The sequence below is a fragment of the Motacilla alba genome, chromosome 1A (assembly GCF_015832195.1).
Source record: "Motacilla alba alba isolate MOTALB_02 chromosome 1A, Motacilla_alba_V1.0_pri, whole genome shotgun sequence".
Classification (NCBI taxonomy): domain Eukaryota; kingdom Metazoa; phylum Chordata; class Aves; order Passeriformes; family Motacillidae; genus Motacilla; species Motacilla alba.
Window position 1 is genome coordinate 46,260,228 of NC_052031.1, and position 25,132 is coordinate 46,285,359.

The 25,132-nt window shown below is 38.3% G+C and overlaps 1 protein-coding gene across 4 annotated transcripts in view; it reads left to right on the forward strand.

Moving 5' to 3' along the window:
* ANO4 (anoctamin 4) overlaps positions 1-25,132 on the forward strand; it is a 210,754-nt gene that overhangs the window by 166,924 nt on the left and 18,698 nt on the right. For all 4 annotated transcript variants that reach the window (XM_038152973.1, XM_038152974.1, XM_038152975.1 and 1 more), the window contains 7 exons: positions 5,827-5,909; positions 11,281-11,421; positions 13,464-13,628; positions 17,209-17,245; positions 19,699-19,810; positions 20,880-20,937; positions 23,993-24,090. In XM_038152973.1, the coding sequence (XP_038008901.1) occupies positions 5,827-5,909; positions 11,281-11,421; positions 13,464-13,628; positions 17,209-17,245; positions 19,699-19,810; positions 20,880-20,937; positions 23,993-24,090 (694 nt within the window). The remainder of the gene's footprint in view (positions 1-5,826; positions 5,910-11,280; positions 11,422-13,463; positions 13,629-17,208; positions 17,246-19,698; positions 19,811-20,879; positions 20,938-23,992; positions 24,091-25,132) is intronic.

Genomic DNA, 25,132 nt, shown 5'->3' on the forward strand with positions numbered 1-25,132 from the left:
AAGAGGGAGAGAGGGGCAGCACCAGCAGGAGCTGTGAGTGTAGGGTATGGTTTGGGGAATGGGGCAATCCTCTGGCTCCACACAAACCATACTTCCTTAAAGAAGAGTTTGCAGAGAAAACAGTGAGATTGTGGAGATATTTTCCACGGAGATAGGGCTAAAGCAACATTCGAATAAGGGAAATCACACTTTCCAGGGATTTTCTGCTCCTGTATTTAGGAGCTGGCTTACTGCCTATGTTAAATGGATTTTCAGTCTGCAGTAGGCCTACTGGCAGCTGCAGGCATTGCCATCACGGCAGTAAATCAGAGGAAGAGAAGAATCGATGATAGCAGTTTGATTGTGGAAATGTTTTTTCTGTCAGCAGGAAACAACTGGCAAGCTTAGAAAATATTGGCTGTGAAAAGTTCAGCCTCCCAGATGATCCAGTTTGACAGACACTGACATATTAAATAATTATGGCAGTGTTTTCATAAAAAGAGGATGAAAGTAAAAAGAAAAGGCAGCTAGAACCGTGTTACCTCTTTAGTCAGAGTTTACATGCTGTTTTATTATCTGAAGTATTTTCTTCCCTGTCTTTAGATCCATTAGTAAGCTCCCATGTTGAGAGAGAAGCCTCAGCCATTTGCTTGGGAGTTTCAAAACCAGGTGTGGCTGTTTCCATGAAGAGGTGATCTGTATGGTGCTTTCATCCTTTTGCTCTAAAGACATCTTTAGTTGATGAATTAAGTTATCTGCTCCCATTTTAAATATAAATAAAATACACCTCCAAGTGATGAGCAAACTTCTGGCTGCAGAGAGGAATTACTGTGACAAATGCTAGCAGGGTGTGCTTGATTTGTGGAGCAGCAATGAGCCTGACTGTAGGGCTCTGAAGCTCGGGGACCCGTCTTTTATAACTATTCATTGTGGCATAAGTGAGACCCATCAAACAAAGGCTGGAATTGTTAAGTGTACCAGGAGATACTGGAATAGAAGTACACTTCTCTTCAAAAGATTTATTGACCCTTCACCTCACTTATTCAATTTCTGCCTGGTGTAAGCAAAGAGGTAAAAGTAATTGATACAATTTTTAAAAAAAGCATGATACTTACTAAAGTAAACCTAACAGCCATATGACTTTAGGAAACTTTCATTTTTAACTGATTTATTAAAGGACAAAAGGTCTCCCTTTGGTGGACTTAAGGAATTCATTATTAGTTTGTATAAGTTTTTCTGTATTGAAGCTTCTGTTGAAAGGAAATACCCTTTCAAACAGATTGAAGTTATACATCTTTGTGGTTTATAGGGAAAAAATGAGTTCCTGTAATAACTAACATTTTTTAAAGTGTTTTCAATGGTGAACAGATTGCCATTGATGCTCACTAAGATGTGATCATCTCAGTAGCTGGAAAGTAATTTTTTCTTGATGACATTTTCCAGATGTTCAAAGCTTTCAAATACAGGGAAGCAATATTGTTTTTTGTTTCTGTACTAGGGAGAAACACCTCCACTTTGTTCTTTATGTATGCCTTGAGAAATGCATGGCTTGATGATAAAGCAACTCTCATATCTAGGAAAAGTTTCTCTCTTTTTACCGCCTAAATTAGATTCTTACCAAAGACAGAAAATGAGAGAAAGGTGTTAATTCAAAAAAATACTGATATTAAAAGTGAAGGAAAAAGTAATTCTCATTTTAAAAATCTAGGTAAATTTGACACTCAGTTGACTCCAGCATGTTTCAGTAAAGCCAGGTGGAATTGTAGATTTTGCTTTTCCAATTGAGGTACTGGGGAAACCTATTGCAAAGCTGTTACTGCCTAGATGTTTCCTGAAACTCTAGTGCAAAATTCTATAACTGTTCAAAAGGAAATTCCAGCAATTTATAATTTCTAAAGCCATGCTGAAGGCAGGATAGGCTAGTGGTAGTTTCTCTCTCTGTGCACATCTTTGGGGAGCTAAGGGATGGAAGAAAAATCCTTTTGGAAATTTTTTCCTGTGTAGCATGTTTCCTTTGATAAAGGAAGTAGCTTTAGAACACTTGCTGAAAGGCAAAATTGGGATGGGAAAAAGAGGAGTGGCATGAAGAGTTTAAGACCTTTTTCAAGCAATAAGAAAAGCCAACATAAAACAATTTTTCTGTATGTATCTGCTAGTCTAATAAAAGATATTACTTTCCTACAAATCTTGCCTCTAGCATAAAACGTTGACATTAATCTGCTCTCCAAGGAGATAGAATTTAAGGATGTTCTTCAGCAGTACTCCTGGTATATAGAATATATTCTAGGAGTCAGGATGGATATATTAAATGGTGCTCTGAATTACAATGGAGAAAGGATTTCTGAGAGAAGGTCAGGGTAAAGCTATTTCCTACAAGAGGCCATTTGCATTACGAGATAAGATCACAACTTGTTACAAAAGCATCTGAGGAAATGATGTTAAGACAGCTGCTTGTACAAGTGGATATTGAGGACCCAGCTGCAAGGTTGAGTTCTGAAGTAGGACAAAGGTAGTATAGGGAAAGCTAGTAGAAGATCTGGGACCCAGGGCCAATAAGAAATGCAAAATTCCAAGCAGGAATTTTTGAGAAAACTCAGGATCTGGTTTACACAAATGGGAAAATACAACTGTGTCCTATTAAATGTCAAAGTCAGAAAAGAATGCTGAAGTTTGTATAGGGTATTTGCAGTTAAAATTACAATTAGAGAATAAGCAGAGAAATTTGAAAATGCAGTGCTTTTAGATGACCTCAGTAGCACAGTGAATCAATCAAAGATAGTTATTTATAGCACATTTAAAAATATCTAGCAAGGGAAAGCTGCATACTGACCTGAATAGAGGAAGAAAAGTGTAACATAGTGAAAGCTAAAACAACACTGTACAGAACATCATATTTGCTACTTAATGATTAGAAAATAACTTTCTAAAGAAGTTTCAGGAACTTTACATACTTACTCTGACAGGTGCTAAATGTGCTAAACATTATATATATAAATTCCTCACTCCAGGTGTGGGAAAAACAAGAAAGAAAAGAAGTATTGTTCAACAAAGATATAACTGAGACTTTCAGGGCTGGGACTCAAACACCTGCTGGAGTTCTGCTTCAAGCAGCTTTCTGGAATTGAAACAAAGTGGCAGAAATCAATCAGGCTTCTTCCTCCTAGGTTTCCAAACAGTGCAGGACTACTTGTTAAGCCTGAACAAAATAATTCAATATGAGCTGATAGGAGAGAAGCAGTTCGACTAGGAAAAAAAAAAATCAAGGAATGAACTGTGTTATGGTTCAGTAGCAGTGGAGCCTCATTAGCACTTACTGGTTTTGCTGATCACAACCAATCATACTGCAACTATTACAAACATTTATAGAAGCATTAGGCTCATGACTCTCAATTAGACTAAAATCAAAGTGGTTGTTACTTGGTATAACATAATTCCAGCTTGCAGAAAAATAATTACCTGCTATATGAATATGCCCTCAAACCAAATATCTGCTTCCTTACACATGCTTTTGGTACCTTACCTTGTCTGCTTGTAGTGTTTGTTTCCTAAGCACACTTTCACTGCACTAGCTAGTACAATAAAACATAATTCTTCCTGTCTAAAAATTAACTTTTGCCAAACTGATGCTAGTACTTAGCATCAGGTCCCATTTTTATCAATATGCTGCAGTAGGGCAAACAGCCCATAAAGGAGACACTTTTATGACTGGATGTGAATTATATTGCCAGATGATTGTGACACTGTTACAGCTGATACTGTGCTTGCTCATGAACAAAGAGGTTTTTGTTCTCTGGTTATCAACCTGCTGCTTCTGAGTGAGCAATAAAGGGCAGGCTTCCTCTCCACAGTGGGAGAGGAAGCCTGCCCATTGATTTGTGTTAACATTAGGTTGTTTCTAGATTCTTTACACAAAATAACTGTTTAACACCGCTGTAACTTTAAGCAGGCTGAGTATTAATCTTTGGATTATGAGCATATTATGCTATTACTGTTCCTTGGTTTTTCTTTCCATCACAAAATGGAAGCACAATTGTCATATCAAAGTGGGAGTTTCCTCAAAAATCCTTTACATTTGATTGGTCTGTCAGCGCTCCAGGAAATCCAATATTTTTGTGTCTGATCACTCTGTCAATGTCCTGTTATGGTGACTCCACTGAGCTGCCCACTGGGTCAGAGGATGGTTCCACTGACTTGTTCAGGGACACACACCAACATCTGAAGAGAAACCCCCTCCCAGGTCTTCACACTTTAATTCAAGTATGTTGCCCACTGCTGGCAACTGCAGTCCTTCCCTTAAAGGACTTACAACAACAGTTTAGGGGACAACACTCTTTATTAATATACACACTGTGAGTGGAATATTGTGACAGGTTAAACTTCAAAGATTGACAGTGACAATAGCTGACTGCAAAAATGTGTTCAAAGCAATATCCAGACAAGGTCTAATCATCAATCAAACTTAGCTCAAGATGATCATTCAGAGAGCATAGAATACAAATATTACCCAATAGACATTCCTTTGGAGGAGGAGACAGGTTCAGCCCATCCCCTGATCTCAGAAGTTATGGTGGAGTCTTCTCTAACTTTTCCCCATTCTTAACTTACTTTTATACTATTTGTTTACATTTAGATGGAGCTTGAGCGGCTCTAGTGACACACACCTTTGTTATTAATGGGTGTAAAATTCTCTCACTTCTCTCTCAAAGATATAGTCAATGAAATATAAAGTGCATGCCCAGTGAGGGGAGGTCATACCTTGAAGGTGGGTAACTTTGGGATGGACATGTGTGTTAATATTACAGTTAGGTTTTAATGAACCCAGTTCATCCAGGGACAACGATTTCACCACAGTTGCTGGCTCAGCAACATAACACCTTCTCCTATCTCCCCTGGCTGACAAGTGCTGTGCCGTTTATCAGCTGCAAAGGACCATCGAGCTCCCCTCCCTGCAAGGATTGCATCAGAGCCTGACCTCTGTGTCTCCATTCCGCTCCACCCTCCATTCCATTCCCCTTAGCATGTGCTTAAATCTGCAGATTGGGTATATGTGGAGTCATGGTGGAATAGGTTTCGGGCATGCCAGCCACATTCCATCCAGGAAGCAGCAACTCTATTTTACCCTATAATTTCCATACTGTTCTTACTTCTGTGCAGAATGTGAATACAATCTCCCAGCTTTCTCTAATTTTACTCCCAGTCATCTTCCCATAGCAGTCATGTGCAGGCCTGTTACTCCATCTTGAACTCTATCAATAAGGGCTGTAGTACACAATGTTTAATTATCAGACATAAACACCACACCCCACATACGAACTCACACACTGTAAAAAAAAAAGGGGTTGAACTAAAAAGGTGTAAACCAGAAGTTCCCATTTCCCCAGTAGTACTCTGCACATTTTCAAATGCACTGGACTGTGCTTCCTCTGGGTTCTGGTTTCTGTGTAATGTAAATGGTCTTCAAAGAAAGAAAGTTACTCCATTATGTGCAATGGCCCCAAGAAACCTTCAGCTTCATCAGAAATCTGCTTTATCTAGCAGTGATGACTCACAGGAACAATTTTATTCTTTGAGAGCACTCTCTTGGTTGGTTAGAAATTAAACATTCTCATTTAGCACTAAATGAACTCTCTAAAGCCTCAATCATACTTGAAGCAAGCAAACTAATCCTTAGAAAGCAATGCTTTTTGAAAGCAGTTTTTGATCATCAGCATGATTTGCTGTTCAAAGGAATCCATTTATGCAAAGAAATTAAAATAATGTAACAGCTTCATTCAACAGTTCTGTGATAGTCATTAACATTTTCTTGACTTAAAAATAATTTTGCATCTTTTCCCCTACTTGCTCTAGCCACTGTTTTTCTGGAGTTCTGGAAAAGAAGGCGAGCAGTAATTGCTTATGATTGGGACTTGATAGACTGGGAAGAAGAAGAGGTTTGTATAAAAACATGTACTCCTTAATCTTTAATACAAAATTATTTGGTTGAAAATGTATGGTTTTATTTTGCATTTATTTTCAGTTCATTCTTTAAATCTTTATAAACGATGAAATAAGAATTTTTCTCCTCAGATGTTTCCTCTGGAATGTAAAGAAACTTTCTCCAGGCAAAACTGTCCTCTTTTTTCACACTTTTGTTAATCTAAATTAATTTGAGAGATTTCAGGGAAGAAATGCACTATGGGAGAAATGCATTTTTATTTTGAAAGGTGGAAAATCTTGACAGCCCATGGTACCATTAATTTTGGCAAATTAGCTTTTATCAATTCTTTTAGTTTGTCACTGAGAGTATTGATGGAAGGAAAGCCTTTTGAGGCTTGTAGCAGCTTCTGAACCTTCATGTGCTGGTTATCTAAGAGAGAGAGAGAGAGAGAGGGAGAGAGTGGACTTAATTCATTCTGTGTTGGAACAAGAAATCCCCTTAGGGAAGACACTAAACTCCAGAAAATAGCCTTAATCTTTTTTTCTGGTGGTGACCAGAAAGAAACCACATGTTCTTGGGACTGAGAACTCAGGTCTAAATAGAACTAGAAGGTTTTATTATGCAGGAGAAAAGCAAGTTCAGTGAGTGTTGAAGAAAAAGTGCTACTTCAGTGGGATTTGGACATATAAGTATCTATAAATCCGCTCTCCTTACTCTGCAGAAGCTCTTGGGGTGAAGGTAAGAGGCTGCTGTAGTGGTCTCATGAAGTTGAACCTCTACATTGCTGCTTTGGTGGAAGGTTTATTTTTTTTAATCAATCTTGCCAGCAGAGAAACAGACTTCTGAGTTATGGGATTTTTGTCTGTATGAGGCAAAGTGGCTCAATGAGGCCATGGAATGGTGGAATTGCTGGAAGGATTTTCTTTTAAATGTTTAATTACTAAGAAAATAACCCAAGAACATAACATGAAATAACTTACACAAAAGGAAATTAATTTCTTTATAACAACAGGAATGTTATCTGTGCACATATGCAGTCAGTTCTGGATGATACCCCCGGACTATCTTCCTATTTATAGGAAATACTTTAATATTGATTCACCTCTTCTGAGATTAGCAGGCTGCTCTTGCCAATGCTGGCAAGTCACAAAGGGATTGAGACAGTCCTGCCCTGAGGTTCACATAGTGGTCAGGATTGGGATCAGGAATCATGTCTTCTCATGGCTAGTTGCAAAAAAAAGTCACTGCTGCTGATGCTGACAGCTAAGAAAAAGCTGTACTAAATTGCAACTTCCAAGTGACAATTATAGCTTCCTCTGTGTCCCTGGAAAGAGAAGGAGCCTTTAAACAAACAAAATACAAAAGTAAGTACAGTATGAGACCCTCTTTATGTTTTTCCCAGGAAGCCTGGTCTTGCAGATGTTTATAGTTTGGGATGTTATATATCTTCATCTTTCACCATTTAACCTACCTGGATTTGGGATTATGCTGATTTATAAAGCCATCCACCTGAGTCTTCTATGATCAGTTCATTTACAAATATTGAAGTTCCTGGTAAGGTTATCCTTAAGTGACACTTCTGGGTTTTTGGTTTTTTTTTTTTCTTTTTCCCTTTTTTTTTTTCTTTTTTTTTTTTTTTTTCTTTTTTTAATAAGATATACTTATATTCTCCTGGCAGATTATTTCAGTTTGGCCTGCAGGAAGATATTTGCATGTTGGTAGTTTTCAGACAATACTTGCTCCCTGTTGATGTCAGCTGGTCTTTTATTCTCACAGCAGAGTTTTTCCAGTAAGCTGTGTCAACAAGACCTCTGTAAGGAGCAGTGATGATTGTACCAGTTCCAGAGCTATTCAATGCACTTCCTTTCAGTTCTAGAGGGAATCTTATAAGTCTCTACAGCAGGAGGTAGAAGTTTTTTCCGAAACAGTGTGCCAGATTGTACTTTTCTCAAATTAGAGCTTAAAGATGCTCATAGGAACTCAGCAGGCTGCTTCTCAAAGGTTTGTGTGTCCAGTAACTGGAACATCAGTATCTCATTGACATTTGAGGCATCAGTTCCTCCTTTGTTCAGCGTGCAGTGGCATCCAAAGAATAGAAGCTGATTGCCTCCCAGAGGTATCTTTTTGAAGATGCTACAGCTCCCAGTGCCCACACCTACAGCACAGCTAAGCATGTGCCAGCTTCAGAGCCAGCCCAATGGGCACTGCCTCCTCTGCTTGAATATCTAATGCTGCACTTTTCCATTGGAACTGCACTCTCCCCCTGAGAAAGACACAGTTTGGAAGCAGGTACTCCAGATGAAAGCATGGAGAAGTAGTGTGGAGAGAAAGTGTGGAAATCATTTTCCTGCTCTGCGGTTCAAAGCCCACCTCTTCACTTTGTCATTGTCTTCACCTGCAAACCACAGGCTTTGCTTGGAGACTTGCTTCTGCGGATTCTATACTTGTACCGGTGATCAAGATTCAAATTTTTAATCTACAAATTTTTTTTCTGCATCTGAGTTATAGAGGACAATATACTTGGACTATTTCAATAATTTACCTGTTGAAGGAATGAAAAATTCTTGGGGAAAAAAGGAGGTATTTCACAAAGAAATTTAGAGTAGCTCTTCTAGAGCACAAATATCTGGTCTAAGGCAATTCACATTACTCCATATTTCATATTCCAGAAATCAATAGGGTTTATCTATGAAAAAGTTGGAATTATCCATGTGTGAGAAACGGGAAGGAATGAGAACAGTCTGTTTTATGTAGATTGGAAAAGATTCATCCTGTGGAGTTTCATTGGGAAGTCGTATGTCAGTGATAAGTCATTGAAGGTGAAAATTTTTCTCCTAAAAGTGATACTTTCTAATAAAATCACTGCTAATTAAATTTCCTCTCTGCTTTCCATTCAGTTATCACATGATAAAATCAGCTGGTTGCTTTTATTAGTTATTTCAGAGACATCGATTAAAGACTTCTAATTACCATTTTAAATCTCAAGCTTTTGATAATGAAGATTGTTATTTTATTAACAATATGTGTCTAGCCTTTGCTTCCTTTAATTTTCATTGTCAAATTGAAAAATAAGGTTTTCTCACAAAGGGAAATTTATTAATTCCTAGCCACAATACACTGAAAAAACACCACTTATAAGGCTTCCTATCTCTTTGTTATCACCTTCCTGTTCTAAATGAAGAGACAAATAAATGAAACCATGAAGATGATGGAAAGGAGAATTGCACTTATTCAGATATGCAACCTTGTGAATTCCTCATTACTTTAGATTCTCATCCAAGAAGGGCATACAGCAACCCCTGCAATGTTCAGGCCTCTCAGTCTGGGGATGTGAGCTGAGAGTGTCCTGCCTCTTTCAACCCTACATATCTAGATTTCCTGTTCTTGCAAACCAGGTGTAATGTGGGACACATGGAGAGCAACAGCGTCTTGGGTGTGCACGCCACAAGAAGCCAACTGCTTGCAGTTCCTGGCACTCCCAGATGAAATCTGGCTTCTGTTACTATTTGTAGCATATTTTTTCTGTTTCTTCAGTGTCACCTTCTTTGTATCATTAACCTCAGCCAGACACAGTACTGTTTACTTGTCCAAGCATTGCTGAGTATCATTAAACAGGTACAAAGTGTCATGCCAGATTTCCAATTTTTTTTTTTTTGAGAATGTCTAAAAATAGAATTTGCATTACTTGCATCAGCTGGAGATTATAGGACATGTGGATATGATAAGAACTTCCCTACACTGCAGATTGTAAAAGATAATCAAACCTTGGCTCAGAGAGGGGGCAGAGAAGTAAAGGTTTCTTGTCTATGACAAGCCAGCTGGCAGAGCCCTTGCGCAATCTAGAGGGTAACATTCTCAGGAGCCCTGCTTCACAGCTATCACGGTCTGTCATTTTGCATGCTCCTGGGCACACAGGAATACTACTTACATTGTTCCTTTTGCCAGATTATGGTCTGCTCAGCTTCCTTTAGCCCTGATATGATAGGAACAGCTTGAGCAAAATAGAATAAGAACAAGGTATTACTCTGCCTCCATAGAAACATACTTAGCCTTTTTGTATAGCTGAGGTAGGGTTGGTTCCCTCAAGCACATAAGTAGTTACAGAGGCATTGCAGCTAGGTATACATGCCTCTTCATTTGTTTTTATAACTTGTTACCAGGTTGCTGCATGAATTTGGAAATTAACTGTGTTAGCATCTTCAAAAAGATGTTAACTGTTAGAAAGCTGTTAGAAAGCATCTTCAAAACTTGGAAGGAGGAGAATAAGACACGACTTCTTCCTTGCTTCCCCTTCGGGGAATTTTTAAAAAGGGATGTAGGATTTTAAGATATCTCACCTTTATTCACATTCTGAAGACTTGTGTGAGCAGTTAACATTCACCTACTTCAGTGCAATCATTTAAGGTCTGGGCATTTCCAACTTCAGTCAGCCAGAGTTTAGTTCCATGCAGTCGAAGGGCAGGAAGCGACTGAAATTTGTAAGCTGGTTCTTGTCTGCACCCTTGTAGCCAGCTGTACCATGGAGCAGCTCTCCAGTATATAGTAGAGTACTACAAACACTGCTCTCATATCTACCAGCATTTGTGAGAGTCCATACACCCAGCCTGGTGCTTTATCTCACCTCTGACAGTGTCCTGGATGCCAGGCTGGAATGAGGTGGCACAGGACACGTGGCTCTTGGTGATGTTAGGGCAGAGGGTAATTACTGCAGGTGTCACCTGCACCACGGGTGATCCTGTCTTGTGGCAATGCTATAAACAGATATAACCAAATCTCTCCCCAAGTAATCCCCAGGTTTCATTTCCCAAGAAAGTTTTTGATGGCAAAGCAGGCTTTGACATTTCGGCTGCTGAAAGTTGTTCCTGCTAATAATATCATCCAAGTTAAGAAGTAATTGAGCAGCATTAGATGGCATGGATCCTTCTTCAAATGCTGAGAAGTTTTGTTGGAAATGGAAGCATAACCAAATGCCTAACAATCAGCAATTAGGCTTGGAAAAAGGAGTTTTGGTTGTCCGGTTGTTTTTTTTCTTAGTTGTAAATTTCTATTATCAATAGGATAATGTCAGACTGAAAAATTCTGTGGTATCAATTTTAAAACGATTTGTCTTGCAGCCACATAGTTTTGAAAGAGCATTATTTAGAGGAACAGCTAATTGGGGATTTTACTAAATACTTTCAGTACTTACTTTTATGGGTACAGTGATTTATTCTAGTTCTCATGAAGGAGACCTGATTTCCCAGCTCAGCTTTTATAGTAGCTGTGCCAGCTGCTGAATTCAAAGATGTAATTCCCCAGAACAGTGATCTGATAAAAGATCTGAAGTTTCCTACAGAGCTTTTCCTAGCTGTGCTGTATGTGAACATTATCTGTCTGCTCTTTAGGAGGAAATACGTCCGCAGTTTGAAGCCAAATACTCCAAGAAAGAGCGAATGAACCCCATATCCGGGAAGCCAGAGCCTTATCAAGCATTTGCAGATAAATGCAGCAGACTCATCGTTTCTGCATCTGGAATATTTTTTATGGTTTGGCAACTTTTATTTATTTACCAGTTGATAAAGAACAAAATATCATTAACTCTGCTAGTAGAGTAGGTAAATATTGGATACGACTGCTTGAAAGTGGAATAAGCTCTATGCATGTTGAAGATCTAGGTAGCAAATCACTTGAGTTTCTGTCAAGTCCTACACTGGTTCACTCTTCCCTGAGTCTCACAGATCCCTTCCTTCAAGGTTACACCTGTGACCCTGTATGTAGTGGCACATGCCTGAATAGTGACACTATCACACTATCACTATCACACCCACTTCAGTTGGCTGAATTATTTCACAGTGTAGACAGTGCAGAGCAATGGGGAAAGTTGCCATAGGAGAAACAATCATTCTTTTGAAAACTTCCCAGAGAACCTAAATAGGATGCCTAGAGTGCTTAAGAATGTTGATACAACCTAGTTTCTCAGTGTGTTGAGGAGATGAGGAAAGAGAGCTCATATTCCTCAGTTGAAATGGAGAAACCAATGTTCCTTGACTCAAATGATGCATTTATCCCTTTAGTTACGCAAAACTAAAAGGAGCAGCAAAAACTCTCCTAACAGAGAGCTGCATGCACTTCTGCAGAAACGCCCCCATCCTCTAATTTCAGTGAAGCAGATGTAGGCTGTTATTCACATGACAACAGGCGTGGTAGTGCTGGTCTTGAAAACACAGTGCTGGTCTGGAATCAACAGACTGCCACGGAATTTACTGGGGCTTTTCCAGGAGACAAGAAAATGATAGATGTGTACAGCCTCAGGAGCTGTGGAGACCCAGGTAGGTGAGCTAACCCAGCAAGAGGGCAGAGGACAGTAAGAAACTGATGGCTCCAAAATTGTCCAAAACAATCTAGGTCAAGAAAGGCAAGAGCATTATTGAGATGAACTCTGCTCTGGTATGTCAGGTGGATGGGCAACCTGACTCAGCCCTTGAGGACACGTAGTCAGGACTGCAGTCTCTGCTCAGAATTGATACTACAACTCTGATATTTTGGGTATTTTCCCCATGTTTTTTTTTTACTTGAAGGGTGGCAGTATTTTACAAACTTATGCAAACTCATGCAAACTCAGTCAATAATCTTCTTAGACTAGTGTTAGATCTTACTCAAAGTTCCAGAGAGAGTAGCTTTGCTTTAAATTGCATGCACCACAAATTATTGTCCGCATAACAGCCCTTAAAAAAGAACAAGAATTATTTTAACTGAAGTTATTTTTATTGTTGGCATAGCATAGGCTTCCAGCAAGTTAGAAAACTACACTTTTTGACTTTTTTTTTTAAAAATATAAGAATATTTTTTTAAATTACACCTATAACAAGAGATACACACTTACCAAACTTCAAGTTAGGGCAGTTCTCAAAATTTCTCAGCATAGACTCTCACAGTATAGTAAATAATAGAGCTCAACTGTTGCATGAGGAACATTAAGTCATTAAGCAGCCTGGCTCAGCTGTGGCTTTCTCATTCTGTCATATCTGCTGAAAGTTTCACCAGAGAGGAAAACACAAAGGCAATTGAACTGGTTACCTTCTCTAGATAGAAACTTTCCAGAATTGTAGGAAGAACAGCTAGCTATGCTGGCTTGGCAGGGCTATTTTTGAGGCAGTGTTTACAAATGGAGACATTTGTGTGAAGTGTGAAGTCCATCAGATCACAAAATCCATCCCAAGTATGGTACCATCAAGCTGCAACAGCAGCTTGAGACTAGCCTTTGCATATCATGTGCAAATAAGGAAAATTTCTAATTCCCAGAGCTGGCAATACTGTTTCCCACATTAATACTAAGGACGAGGAACATTTTCAAGAAACTGTTTAAAACTAAAAATTATTTTAATATTATTTCAACTGTATTTTTTCATTATGAAAAATAAAAATAACTTAACAAGAAGAAAAACCATCATGTTGAAACCTTCCTCTGGAATCAAAAATAATGCACTTTTAAAGTCTTTAATTTAATTTTGAGAGTTTCAGGGAGAAAATAACTCCTATTGGCCAGTAAGTTTTCAGGTTCTTCTCTCTGATTTTTTTCTTCCCTTAGATCTGTGTGGTGATTGCTGCTGTTTTTGGCATTGTTATTTACCGTGTTGTGACTGTCAGCACTTTTGCTGCCTTTAAGTGGGCTTTAATCAGGAATAACTCTCAGGTTGCAACTACAGGGACTGCAGTGTGCATCAACTTTTGCATCATCATGCTACTGAATGTGGTGAGTAAAATTAACATATCCAAAGTTATAACTAAGCCACCAGAGCAGTAGATATCTCAGTCAGCAGACAACCAAATGCTTTCACTTCCTTTCTGAGCAGGAATGGAGTGCCTTGCTAAGCTAGACATGGAATTATTGTTTATGGACATCGTTCACTATTTATATAAAGTGCAATTCCAAACCCAAAATTTTATGTAATGCTTAAATATTCTGAAAATATTTTAGGGACACATGATCATACCCCTGATTTATCCTCTGCCACTTCTTTCCCTCTTACATGCACACAGTTTTCAGTCCACTTCATTAATACTCTTCTTTTTAATTGTGTTTTGATGGGCTTTTTTTAATATAGTGACAAAGCTACATTCTTATTTACACTATTTTCAGTAATTCTAATTTCAACTGTCATGGTAGTTTTCCAGTGAGGATATGCATATACAGACACATTGTCCATAAGCAGAACTGTCTTGAGCTGAAAGCTTCACAAGGCTTGAGCAGATGTGATTTGTTCCAGAGCTGTCCATGGCCTTTGCCAGCGGGCACCAGAGACGTGGCCTGGGCACACTGCAGTGGGGCAGGCTGATGGCAGATATTGTTGTGGGCTGGTTTGGAACCAGACTTGGGACAAAGACAAAAATGGAATTTCTATGTGGCAACAGTCCCAGTAAGACAGTATAGCATAGATTACATGGGGAATGAGTTCCCTCCCTCCATTGAGATGCTGATACTCCTGTATATTGCTCTGCCAGCAATGTGTCTGCTCTTTGTTGCTCTTGGCAAGAAGTGTATGGCCTTCCACTGTCAGGTTTTGTCAACTGACATTATAAAAATGCCTTTTAGGGGAAGGAGGGTTCAGCCTACAAACCAGACGGGCACTGGAGCCAGAGTGTATCTCTGCCTACTCAATAGTGAGCATCTTCTGCAAGCAGCTACTTAGGCTTCACTCCAGGAGATATGCTGATTTACTTCCTAGGGAAAAGATGAGAGGTTATTTCAGGTCTGCTCATTTCCAAGGCTGTCTTAGAGACTTCTTTCTTCCCCATGCAATATCCAAGCATTTCCATAATCTGAAAATTCTCTTTGACGGATCATTTTTTATATGGCATGAAATTCTAAGAGTGTTTGCTGCAGGACTTTGCTTCTTCCTTTGAAGAAGGAAGAAGGCAAGACTGGATTAGTGACTAAGACAGTCTATCCAGAACTGTTGTTTTTCCTATGTTTTCCCTTAGGTGGGACTATAGGCTGAGAAAGGGCAGAAAGAAGGAAGCTGGTTTTCTGTCTGAGATTATACTGAGGGCTCTCTTCTTTTATGTTATTTTTATTTTATTGGGTTTTGTCTCTATCTTTGAGGGATTTTCTTTACTCCATCTGTTGCACACCAAAAGCATAAAAGAAAAAAATTGAAAACTATATATATATCTATGACAGTGCAACATCCATTTTCAAGCTCACAGTGTAAGTCATTGTGTATGCAGTGAAGCAGCAACAAAGAAACACTGCACAAATGAAATTTCTTCATTCTCAAAGAGTTTAACAGCTCTGAGATTTTTCTTTTAAATAATGGAAGATTGCTTGAAGGTGCCTTTTGAGAAACTTTGTTTTATTTCCTAAAATAATCAAATAAGTGGAGCACTGCAAAGATGGATTTCTCTAGCCTCGTACCCATCGCCATTCAATAAACCTTAGATCTAGATATAGCTCATGGAAGAAAAAGATCCACAAAATATGAAACTGCAGGAGTTTCTTAAAGGAAGGTTTTAGGAACATAATCCCTTGTTTCCCATGATGGATTAATGTAGTTCACTGGAGGGCAATTGTGGGATTTCTTTTGGTAGAAGAAAAATCCGCAGAAGCAATTCGGGTAGTAGAATCCTGCATGAGCTGTGACTCAAGAAAGATGTCAGAAGAGCAAGAAAAGATACAGTAATAAAATCAGAATGGACCAAGATGTGCATAGCAGTAGAGAATTCACTGCTAGAAGCCTTGACAACCAGCAGTGATTTTGATACAAGTTGACAGCTCCTCAAAGCATCAGGGGAAAGGTCTACACCACAAATAAATTCCAGACCAGACGTTCTGAGCATCAGGTACCTATTCTGACCCATCCATCATGACAAAACAAAGTGACCCTCAAGCATAATGTCTCCCAGATAATCTTGCAGCCTGACCTGAAAACAATCACTAGCTTTACCTAGGCTATGTAAAACTGTTAATTCCAGTAATATTGCCCATGGAAAATATGAACAGAGAACAGAATATGATCCCTAACAGGGCCCCTTGAGGGTAGTAGTGATAAATGACAGTAGCAGACAATTAGATCCAAACATTGTTAACAGAATCGCTAACACAGTCTTACTGTTCCAAATGGAATAGCAACAAACTGAAGTTTTAATAAACCCTTCTGTAGAGCAGTGAACATTTGTAAAAAAAACATACTCCCTGCTGGGATCAGGACATAAATGACCCAGACATTTTGCACATTTACAGTTGCCCTTCAGAGATGCTTTTAAACCCAAAAGAAACTACCTTTTTCATTACTTGAAACGAAACCATTTACTCCAAAGGCAGTGGAAAGCTATTCTAAGCATGAAGTGGTTGTTAACACGGATGAGAGATTTCAGGATGATTTCAGCTCTTAAGCAGGCAGTTTGATCTGTAAACAATACATAACTCAATTTAAGCAAGAGATTCTAAGGATAACTGCAAATAAAAAGAAATTTTGCTGATATGCACTGTAGGAGTAAGTAAATACTTGAGCCTGAAATACAAGAGGCTTTGTATTCCTGCAGGCATCAGTGAGAGTCAAGGACATTTAGCAATTTGTAGGAACATGCTCCAGACTCATTTAAAGCAAATGGAAATAATTGTATTAATTTACTCTAATACTGATGGTGTTGGTGATGTAGTTAATAGTTTCAAAACTCCTTTGCAAATACTGATTGTGAAAACCCTCTAAGTTAGTTTTGTAATCTTAACAGAGTTTGGAGTCTCCTGGAGAGTTTGAGAGCATGGTACCTGAAAGTGTGGAAAGTACCACTTAGGATTTAGAAAAATGACACTGGCTCAGAGTAAGAAATGTGTCTGGTGGTGGGGATTACTAAAGATTTTCTCTGAAGTAACCCTGTCCCCTCTATGTCATTCCTCTCAGCACCAAAGTGACAAGCAAAACCAAAAAGCCCCAAATAACCATCATATCCAACATACCATAGCATGCTCTTCTGGGGTGATTTTTTCTTGTAAGGTGAATGTTCCATAAGTAACTAAAACAAAAATCTCAGTCGTGCTGTTGTTTCTGCTTTTCTTTATGGAAAAGTTCTCTCACCCTTTTTCACTCTGTATATAAAATAGGGACAGTGACAGCATTTCCTCTCCATATATTATGGATGAGCATTAGCTATAAAAACTTTACTTTTTCTTGTTTGATTATGTCATTGCTGTATTATTATGTAGTTTTATTGTCATTATCAGAACATCACGGAAATCATATGCATGTCAGATTTAACATGTTCTCTTCCTAGAAAGCAGTTCCACAATTTTGAGCCAGCCATGTAACTAAGAGGCTTTTTCTTCTCTGTTACAGCTGTATGAAAAAGTTGCTCTTTTCCTGACAAATTTAGGTAAGTAATGTTAAATATGAAATTGAATAATATTGTACTGATTTATTGGTCCATACACCATGATAAAATTCAAAATGTCTTCATAAATATGACAAATCTTAACTAATTTGCAATCTATAGGATTTAATGTTTAAGCTTCTAATAAGAAAGTATATATATATATATAAACTAAACTAACATGCCATTCAACCAGTGGTGACAACAATCATCCACCTTTGCCTTGTTTCAACCCCCCATCATCTAAGGATGTAAACAAATTGTTTACTATAGGTACATGTAAAATTTTTACCTTGGAGGAAAAGGCATGAGTTTTCAGACAGACTTAGCACTCACAACCTCCAGGGTTTGTAAACATAGAAAAGGGGGGGGTCACTTCTGGAAAACAAATTCATAGCTTGAAATTAAGGTGCTGATTGGCTATCAAACATTTGCCTTTAAGAAGGGCAGTAAGGAGGCAAAATGACTAGGTGAATCATCAACTCTACCTACACCTAAACTATATGATGTTCTAAATTTCAGTGATCCTTTCAGCTCACTTGTAAAGGCAGTCTTTATGCCAGAGCAAGGAAACCAGTTTTCCAAGGAGAGCATCCACTGTCAATGGGGAGAGCATCCACTGTCAATGGGGTAGCAACAGGCTGTCTTTCATATATCCATGGCTCAGACAGGATCTGTGGAGATCTTGATATGTTTGGAAGATTGTGGTAGTTGGTGGCCATTGGCAAGGGCTCCTTAGTATCAAGAAGCCTGAAATGAGACTCTGGCTGAAGGCCTATTAAGCAAACTGCATTATTGCACGTATACAAGGTTTGAGGGGGTCATTTTGAGCTCCTGGAGACCTGTGTACATTGATGATGCTCAATGTAAATTAAATGTAATGTAAATTATTTTGGACCAGATGGGCAGATTTTGATACTTTGATCCTCAAAGGAATCAACTGATTTTAGCTACTCACAGGGCTTTTCTACATCCCAGAAGTCATTGGTAATGTGTTCAAAACATATCTGTGTACAATAGAATTTTATTATTTTGTTTCTTAGTAAACTGAGAGTCCTCATTTGTATGCTGTAGTTTTAAAATATTTTTGCTATCCTGTATCCATGGAGAAGATATCTGCTAGCTACAGCTGAGAAATATGACTTTCAAGTTTGTGAATTGAACAAGCTATGTCCTGACAGCCTGGGGACAGAGAGTAAGATATATTCTAGAGACATTGAAGCTTGATTACTTTCTGTTAGGTTGTCATCAAGGCAGGTCTGCTTTTTGCAGAAAGCACTTGTATGCAAATTCAGCAGGTCAAGTTTTTTTGATCCTGTTCAGACGGTTTTGTGATTTTTATTCTGGTGGCCTAAGGAACTGATTTGATCTGAATTATCTTTATCAGTGTAATAAGCTCAAAGTAGAACTAGCAGCAAAAGTATATTGAGGACATTGAGGATGTTCTTCTTCAGCTTTTACATTACCTTTTTGAGAACTCACATCTGTGTTCCTCCAGAGCATCACCATTGTCTCTGATGGGCATGTGAGCAAAGCTTCAGCTGCAGCAGCCTTGTTATAGTCAAACTTGTCCTTCCTGCAGACTGGCATCTAATGAAAGATCAGCTCTAAGTAAAGAGAATCAAGTTTATTGCTTTTTCTGTATTTCTAGTACTTTACTGGAGGCTGCTTGGGAAGAAGTGTATGATTACTATCATTATGATACTCAGAATCACCATTAGTAACTCCACTTCTCTGATTACTCCTGTTCACAGCAATGGTCAGCCAACAAGCTCCTGCCAGCTGGAAAGTAGTTCCAGAATATGGAAGTGGTGTGTTGGCATGGACATTGTTTTGTTAACTTCTGTCTTCATGTTTCTTGAGATGGAGAATAAGGGAACAATACTCAAAGGCAAGAATATATCATCCCCTTTTCTGTTTGCCTTAGCTCGTCCACTGCAAAATATTTTTTTCTTGGATTTCTGTGATGAGCTCCCTGGGACAAGGAAGGGGAGTCATGCAGTGGCATTCCACTGATACATGTGAGCAAATCCATGAAACAGAATTACCAGGAGGATTTTTTTTCAGTTTAGTGTGGCATCTCTAACAGAAAGGCATTTAAATAGCTTTGGTGGAGTGGCAATGTCAATGTGGTAGGATACAGAAAAGGAAACAAGAGCCTGAGCCTGTAAAGACCACTTAAATACAGGTAGGGTGTTTAATATACTCATTACCTCGACCACTTTCTTACATCTCAGGGGAACATACATATATATGCAGAATAGATTTCTATGTCTCTACAAGATCACTTGCTGAGTGCTGCTTCTGGATACAATTTTCTCTGCCAGGTTATATTTTGAAAACAGCAGGCTAATTTAAAAATGTATTGCCAGCTCTTACAGGTGTGTGCAGCCTTTGTGCCAAGGGAAAGTTATAATCTGAATAAGCCTCTGAAACTCTGATCATTTTCTTCACAGAGCAGCCTCGTACTGAATCGGAGTGGGAGAACAGCTTCACTCTGAAAATGTTTCTTTTTCAGTTTGTCAATCTGAACAGCTCTACCTTTTATATAGCATTCTTCCTTGGAAGGTAGGATTGATGTCCGCACACTCATATGTGCAAAATGAAGTAGAGAGAAGAAATAATATTGTTTGTAATGAAACAAAATGGACCATATTATCACACATGTCAAAATGCAAATTCCAGCAGAACAGATTGCAGTTTTATACTCCTTTCAAAAGCCCAGAAACAGATGCAGTTTTCATTTCCTATCACCACATGGTCTCAATATTCACTTAACAATTTCCCTATTGGAAACAGATGCATCTCACAATACTATGCATGCAGGTCATTTCCCTCTGTTTTTATGTGTGTTATTTGTACAGATAAATAAAGGATAGGATAGGATAGGATAGGATAGGATAGGATAGTTCAGTTGGAAAGCACCTGCACTGATTACATGATCTGAACTATTAAGGGTGAGTTATGAGCTATCATTTGGGAGATTTTCCCACATATATATTTATTATATATATATTATATTTTTATTTTATATTTTATGTACATGTATTTTTGTGTATTTATGTATCTATCTAAATATATATTATTTGTAAATCTCTTTCTGTCAGTCTTCTAAAAAAAAGACCTTTTTAGTAGAGAAGGTTTGAGTAGAAGAATCTATTAGTACGGATTATTTACATATGGAAAAAACTTTGGGGGAAAACACGGGAGAATAGTTATGGGTTTTACTGAAATTTTTTTAAATTATGGTTTTTACTGAAAACTAAAATTTCCACTGATTTCACAGGAAGGCAGACATCACAGAGCATTGTATGTTGTAAGGAAATGGACTGACAGTTGAAAGCCATTTTCCAAACTGACATGAGCAGTTTCAGTCAGGTTTCCCCTCTGCTCTGCCCATGTTGAATATCCAACAGCAGAGTATTGGTATTGAAATAAAACTGAAGTATAAATATCTGTAGTCCTTCATGAGGATTATTCTAGGAATACCCATAAATCTTTTTACAGCATAACATCTTTTATAGTTATACCAGTCACATTAAGGTAACACCGGATTAAAATAAGAGTGTGAGCTTTCTTGTACTACTGTGAACAGACTGCTTACACAATATAGTTGATTTATATTCCTGTGTTAAAGATTTACAGGACACCCTGGTGCCTACTTAAGGCTGATAAACCGGTGGAGGCTGGAAGAGGTGAGTGCTCGATAACTGCACGCTGAATTATCTGCTGCCCAAAGATGCCATGGATGCAAGCAGAGGCAGACACGTAAATCTGCCTAGACAGTTTTGAGTGTGTTATTGGGTCAGTTGCTGTCTAATTCCCCACTATTGACACTACCATCTGCTACAAAAGCATCTACATATTGATATATATATATATATGTATATATACACACATATATGTGTATATATATATATATATATATATATATATATATATTCCCTTTTCAATGCTAGCAGTTCTAGTGTTGGCATCACATTCGAACAGTAGTATCTGACAGTTTAAAGATTCCTCGCATGTTTACCTTGGAAATATTTTATCCCTGGAATTAATCAAAGTCAAATACAAATCTGACAACTTTTTTCTTCAAAAAAGTCCTTTCTTCTCCGCTTTTCTAGCCTTGCAGACCAGAGAGCTAAAATAAAAAGTAAAGAATTAAAAATCCAGACACATAAAATGTATGCAAAATTTGACTAAAACAACTAAAAAAACTCCCCAAACAAGATACTGGAATAATGTCTCATGACCATAAAATCAAATTAATATGAAAAGCAATGACAGTTTGGCTTTGCAAGTTAGTCAAGCACCAATTCCATCTTATTTATTTTTTAATAAATACATTTAGAATTCAAAGCCCATTTGACAGTTACAGGAGGTGAACAGCAGCAGTTTCTGGACCAGTCATGTACTTTCCAGTGCTGCTATGCGCACACTGAAATCCCGTGGTTTCTTTCCTGCTTCACAGATAAATAATTGAAACAACTTTGCAGATAAATGGCAAATGGTAAGTGGAAAATGCCTGCCAACTTGAATTTTCAAACACATCTGGATATATAAATATTTTGGTTAACAAAGGCCATTCAAATATTAGCAAAACAAACAACATATTTGAATTTTAATAAACCATCTTAATTTTGTAGAAAATTCTGTTTATTCAAGGAAAGAATACTTGATAAATGGGCTGACAGAATTTTACTTAACATCCCTCCAAAATCTGTCTGGGGCTGAGCTGACTTGCTGCTGTCAAAGGAAAACAGTTCTGGTCTTCCTTCCTCACCCTGAGGCTTGCTCCTTCCTCTTCCTCTGCATTGGCTCTCACTTGTCCAACCCTGTGAGGAGCCTATTCATTTCCTCGTATCAGCAGTAAACTTCCTTTTTCTGGCTGAATTAGTCTTCTGCTGATTCAGTGGGCTGATTCATTTCACAGAGGGATCAGAGAACATGGAAAGAAACTCACCTTTTTGCAGGAGAAGAGATGGAAGGAAAGGAGAACCAGGTTTGTGAGGAAAGTGCAACAATGAGGTGCTACAGGTTGGGTCAGTTGCTGGTGGAAGCTACTCTTAGTAGTCTCTGTTTAGCTTTTCTCAGAGAAAAAGAAGAGTTTAATAATAATAATAACAAAAAAGAGTCTAGTAATAAAAAAGTTGTAACTTTATTGACTGTGTCTCTGCTAGGTCTTATTAGAACTAACCTGCTTCAGAATACCACGTCCAGATATCCCTCCAATACCCCTCTCTTCACCTGTCAAATTTTGCCAAGTCTAAGACATTTAGTTACACTAGTCCAGTGTCCATGGCCATGCTCAGACCATAGTTTATATATTGTTGATGTTGTGGTTGTACATCGCTGCTACTTCATTAACACTGCACCCACCTCTCTCAGGGTATATCCATTCATGTGACCAAATCCTAAAAACAGAAGGATGATGACTTAGTAATAATGACAGAGGAAAAAAAACCAAAACCACCAGAAAAAAAACCCCAGAAACAACAAAAACCCAATGCTGTCACCCCATTAATCTAAAGAGATGCTAAGTTAAGTCAGCAGAACCCTCAGCAGTGATCCAAGTTCTGAGAGCTGGATAATGAAGTATGTATAAGAAATTAATGTCTCATTTTATTCCAGGTCATAACTAATTTTTCTCCTAAAAGTTAGAGAGAAATAATTCCAGTTCTGTGACAGTGACTTGTTCGATTTATCTGCAATACCCAAGATTTTAAAATACAGTTTGAACTACACTGTTCGGATCTGCAAAGCCAATTGCACAAAGTGCTGTTTGAGAGTAGAAAACTTGATGCCTTGTTGTGTTGCACTAAATGGTCAATTGGTAGTTGTTTTGCACTGAGTGATTTGGGATTTGTCCTGAGTGGTCCTTGTATTGGGTGGAAAAGTTTGTGTTGAATCACGTGATTTTTTTACTCCCTTCTCCCATCACATGGTCTCTCCCTCATCCACCCCTCTGCCCTGTACCCCTCGGTGAATCATCCCCTGGTTACCCCTCCCCTCGCCCCTCCTCAATGGTGTCCCACGGGCTGCGGTCCTCTTCCCCCCGTCCCCATTCCCTTGGGTATAAGAGTCCCCTGCCTTTCTGGCTTTTCCATCACCAGATAAAAAATTACCTGAATTTGTACTATCTGAAGATCTCTCCCAAAAGCACCACCACTGCTTCAGGGTCTGGAGCCACTGCTAAAGCAAGCAAGCACTCAGCAAGAAACACTAAGAATTGTTGCTCAGCAGTGAGAGATTTTTAGTTCTTTGAGAAGAGAACAACTTTGCATGGTCTACTCAGTCATAGATGTTAAATAGTACTCAATTAATAGTTCTGGGTCTATCCTCTAGGCATAAACGGGTTGGTTTATGTGCAGCCTGGAGGAATTTTCTCTTCATTCTTTGACTTGATGCACAGTCACCCTCCCCCAAAACAATTGAAATCAATGGAGAAACTTGGTGGCCTTTGCTTCTGCCCTGCCCACAGTTGCACAGCGCATTAGAAGCACTGCTGTGAAAACTGCCTTGGTTTCAGCTGACTCTGACCTCTGCAGACAATTAGTTGATAAGCTTAAAATGCTGACAGTATGATACAGTGTCACCTCTTCCCATGAGTTTACAGTTCTTTTAAAAATAAGGAGAATGCATTTAACTCCCTTTTAGTAAATGATCCAGTATCATTTATAGCATTTAATAAATGCTTTAAAACTCAGTATAATTCCTCTTTAACATTTTGTTTCCTTTTTCTTTTTCCTGTAGTGCCATCCTAGTGGATGCCTTATTGATCTTTGTATGCAAATGGGCATTATAATGGTGTTAAAGCAGACATGGAATAATTTCATGGAATTGGGATATCCGTAAGTAAATATAATACCTATGCTTGTGTAGGTCACAGAATAGTAAGTTTATGTTTTACTTATCACCAGTTAATAAAAGCAAGATGCAGTAGTCATCACAACAGAAAATCTCCCCAAGAATACAGAACTCCAGATATATAGGTGATGTTTAGGGCTTTTTTCCAGATTGGACACAGTTTGCAAAAGTGAAAGTGTAATATAAATATTCACAAATAAGTAATACATGGGAAGTACTTGATTTTGTAAAATTGTATTCTGTGTTCTAAAACTCCTTGAAAATAACAGTGTGACCACTATGATGTTTACATGAAAAATATTATTTGTATAATTTCTTAGCTATGCTAGTAAGTTCTAAATTATATTTTTGTTGGGTGATAAAAGATGCCTGAAAGATCAGATATGAGCTGGAAAAATGCACTGCTGGCACATGCACTCTGAAAGATAGAAAAATGTACTGACTGACTGGTATGTAGACAAGTTCCCTTGTGATTTGCAAGGTAACATGAAGCTGTACCCTAGCTAAAAGGTTGGCAATTACTGATTTCCTATTGGTTCATTCCTTACTGATTAGTATTTAATGAGCATGTTTAATATGATTAATATAGTTTTAATATGATCAGTGTAGTTGATGCTAGAGAGAGTGTGGATGGTCATCAAGGGAAATTAGCAAGAGTGAAAATCTAAGAGAGAGCTGGCATTATCAGAAAGTTTGCCCTTGCAAAGTTCAGAGGTATTTGCTATTTCTCCATCTTTCCTGGGCCTAGCACTCCTTGCCAGTGTTTTGCAGCTGTTAGGGCTGCAGGGATGGGCAGGAGGGAACAGTAGCAGCAGTATTGATCCTTCCCTTTCCATTCCCTACCACTTTTGCCAGTTTTCATTAGAACACTCTGCTTTCTATTAATACAGATTTTGAAACTTTAAAAAGAGCACAGAAGAGAAATAAAAGAAAGTGATTGATAGAGATAGGAGGAGGTTGTTCAAGAACAAGTGGTTTAATAGGAATAAACTGCTTCAGGTGAAATGAATCTTCAGAGTCACAAGG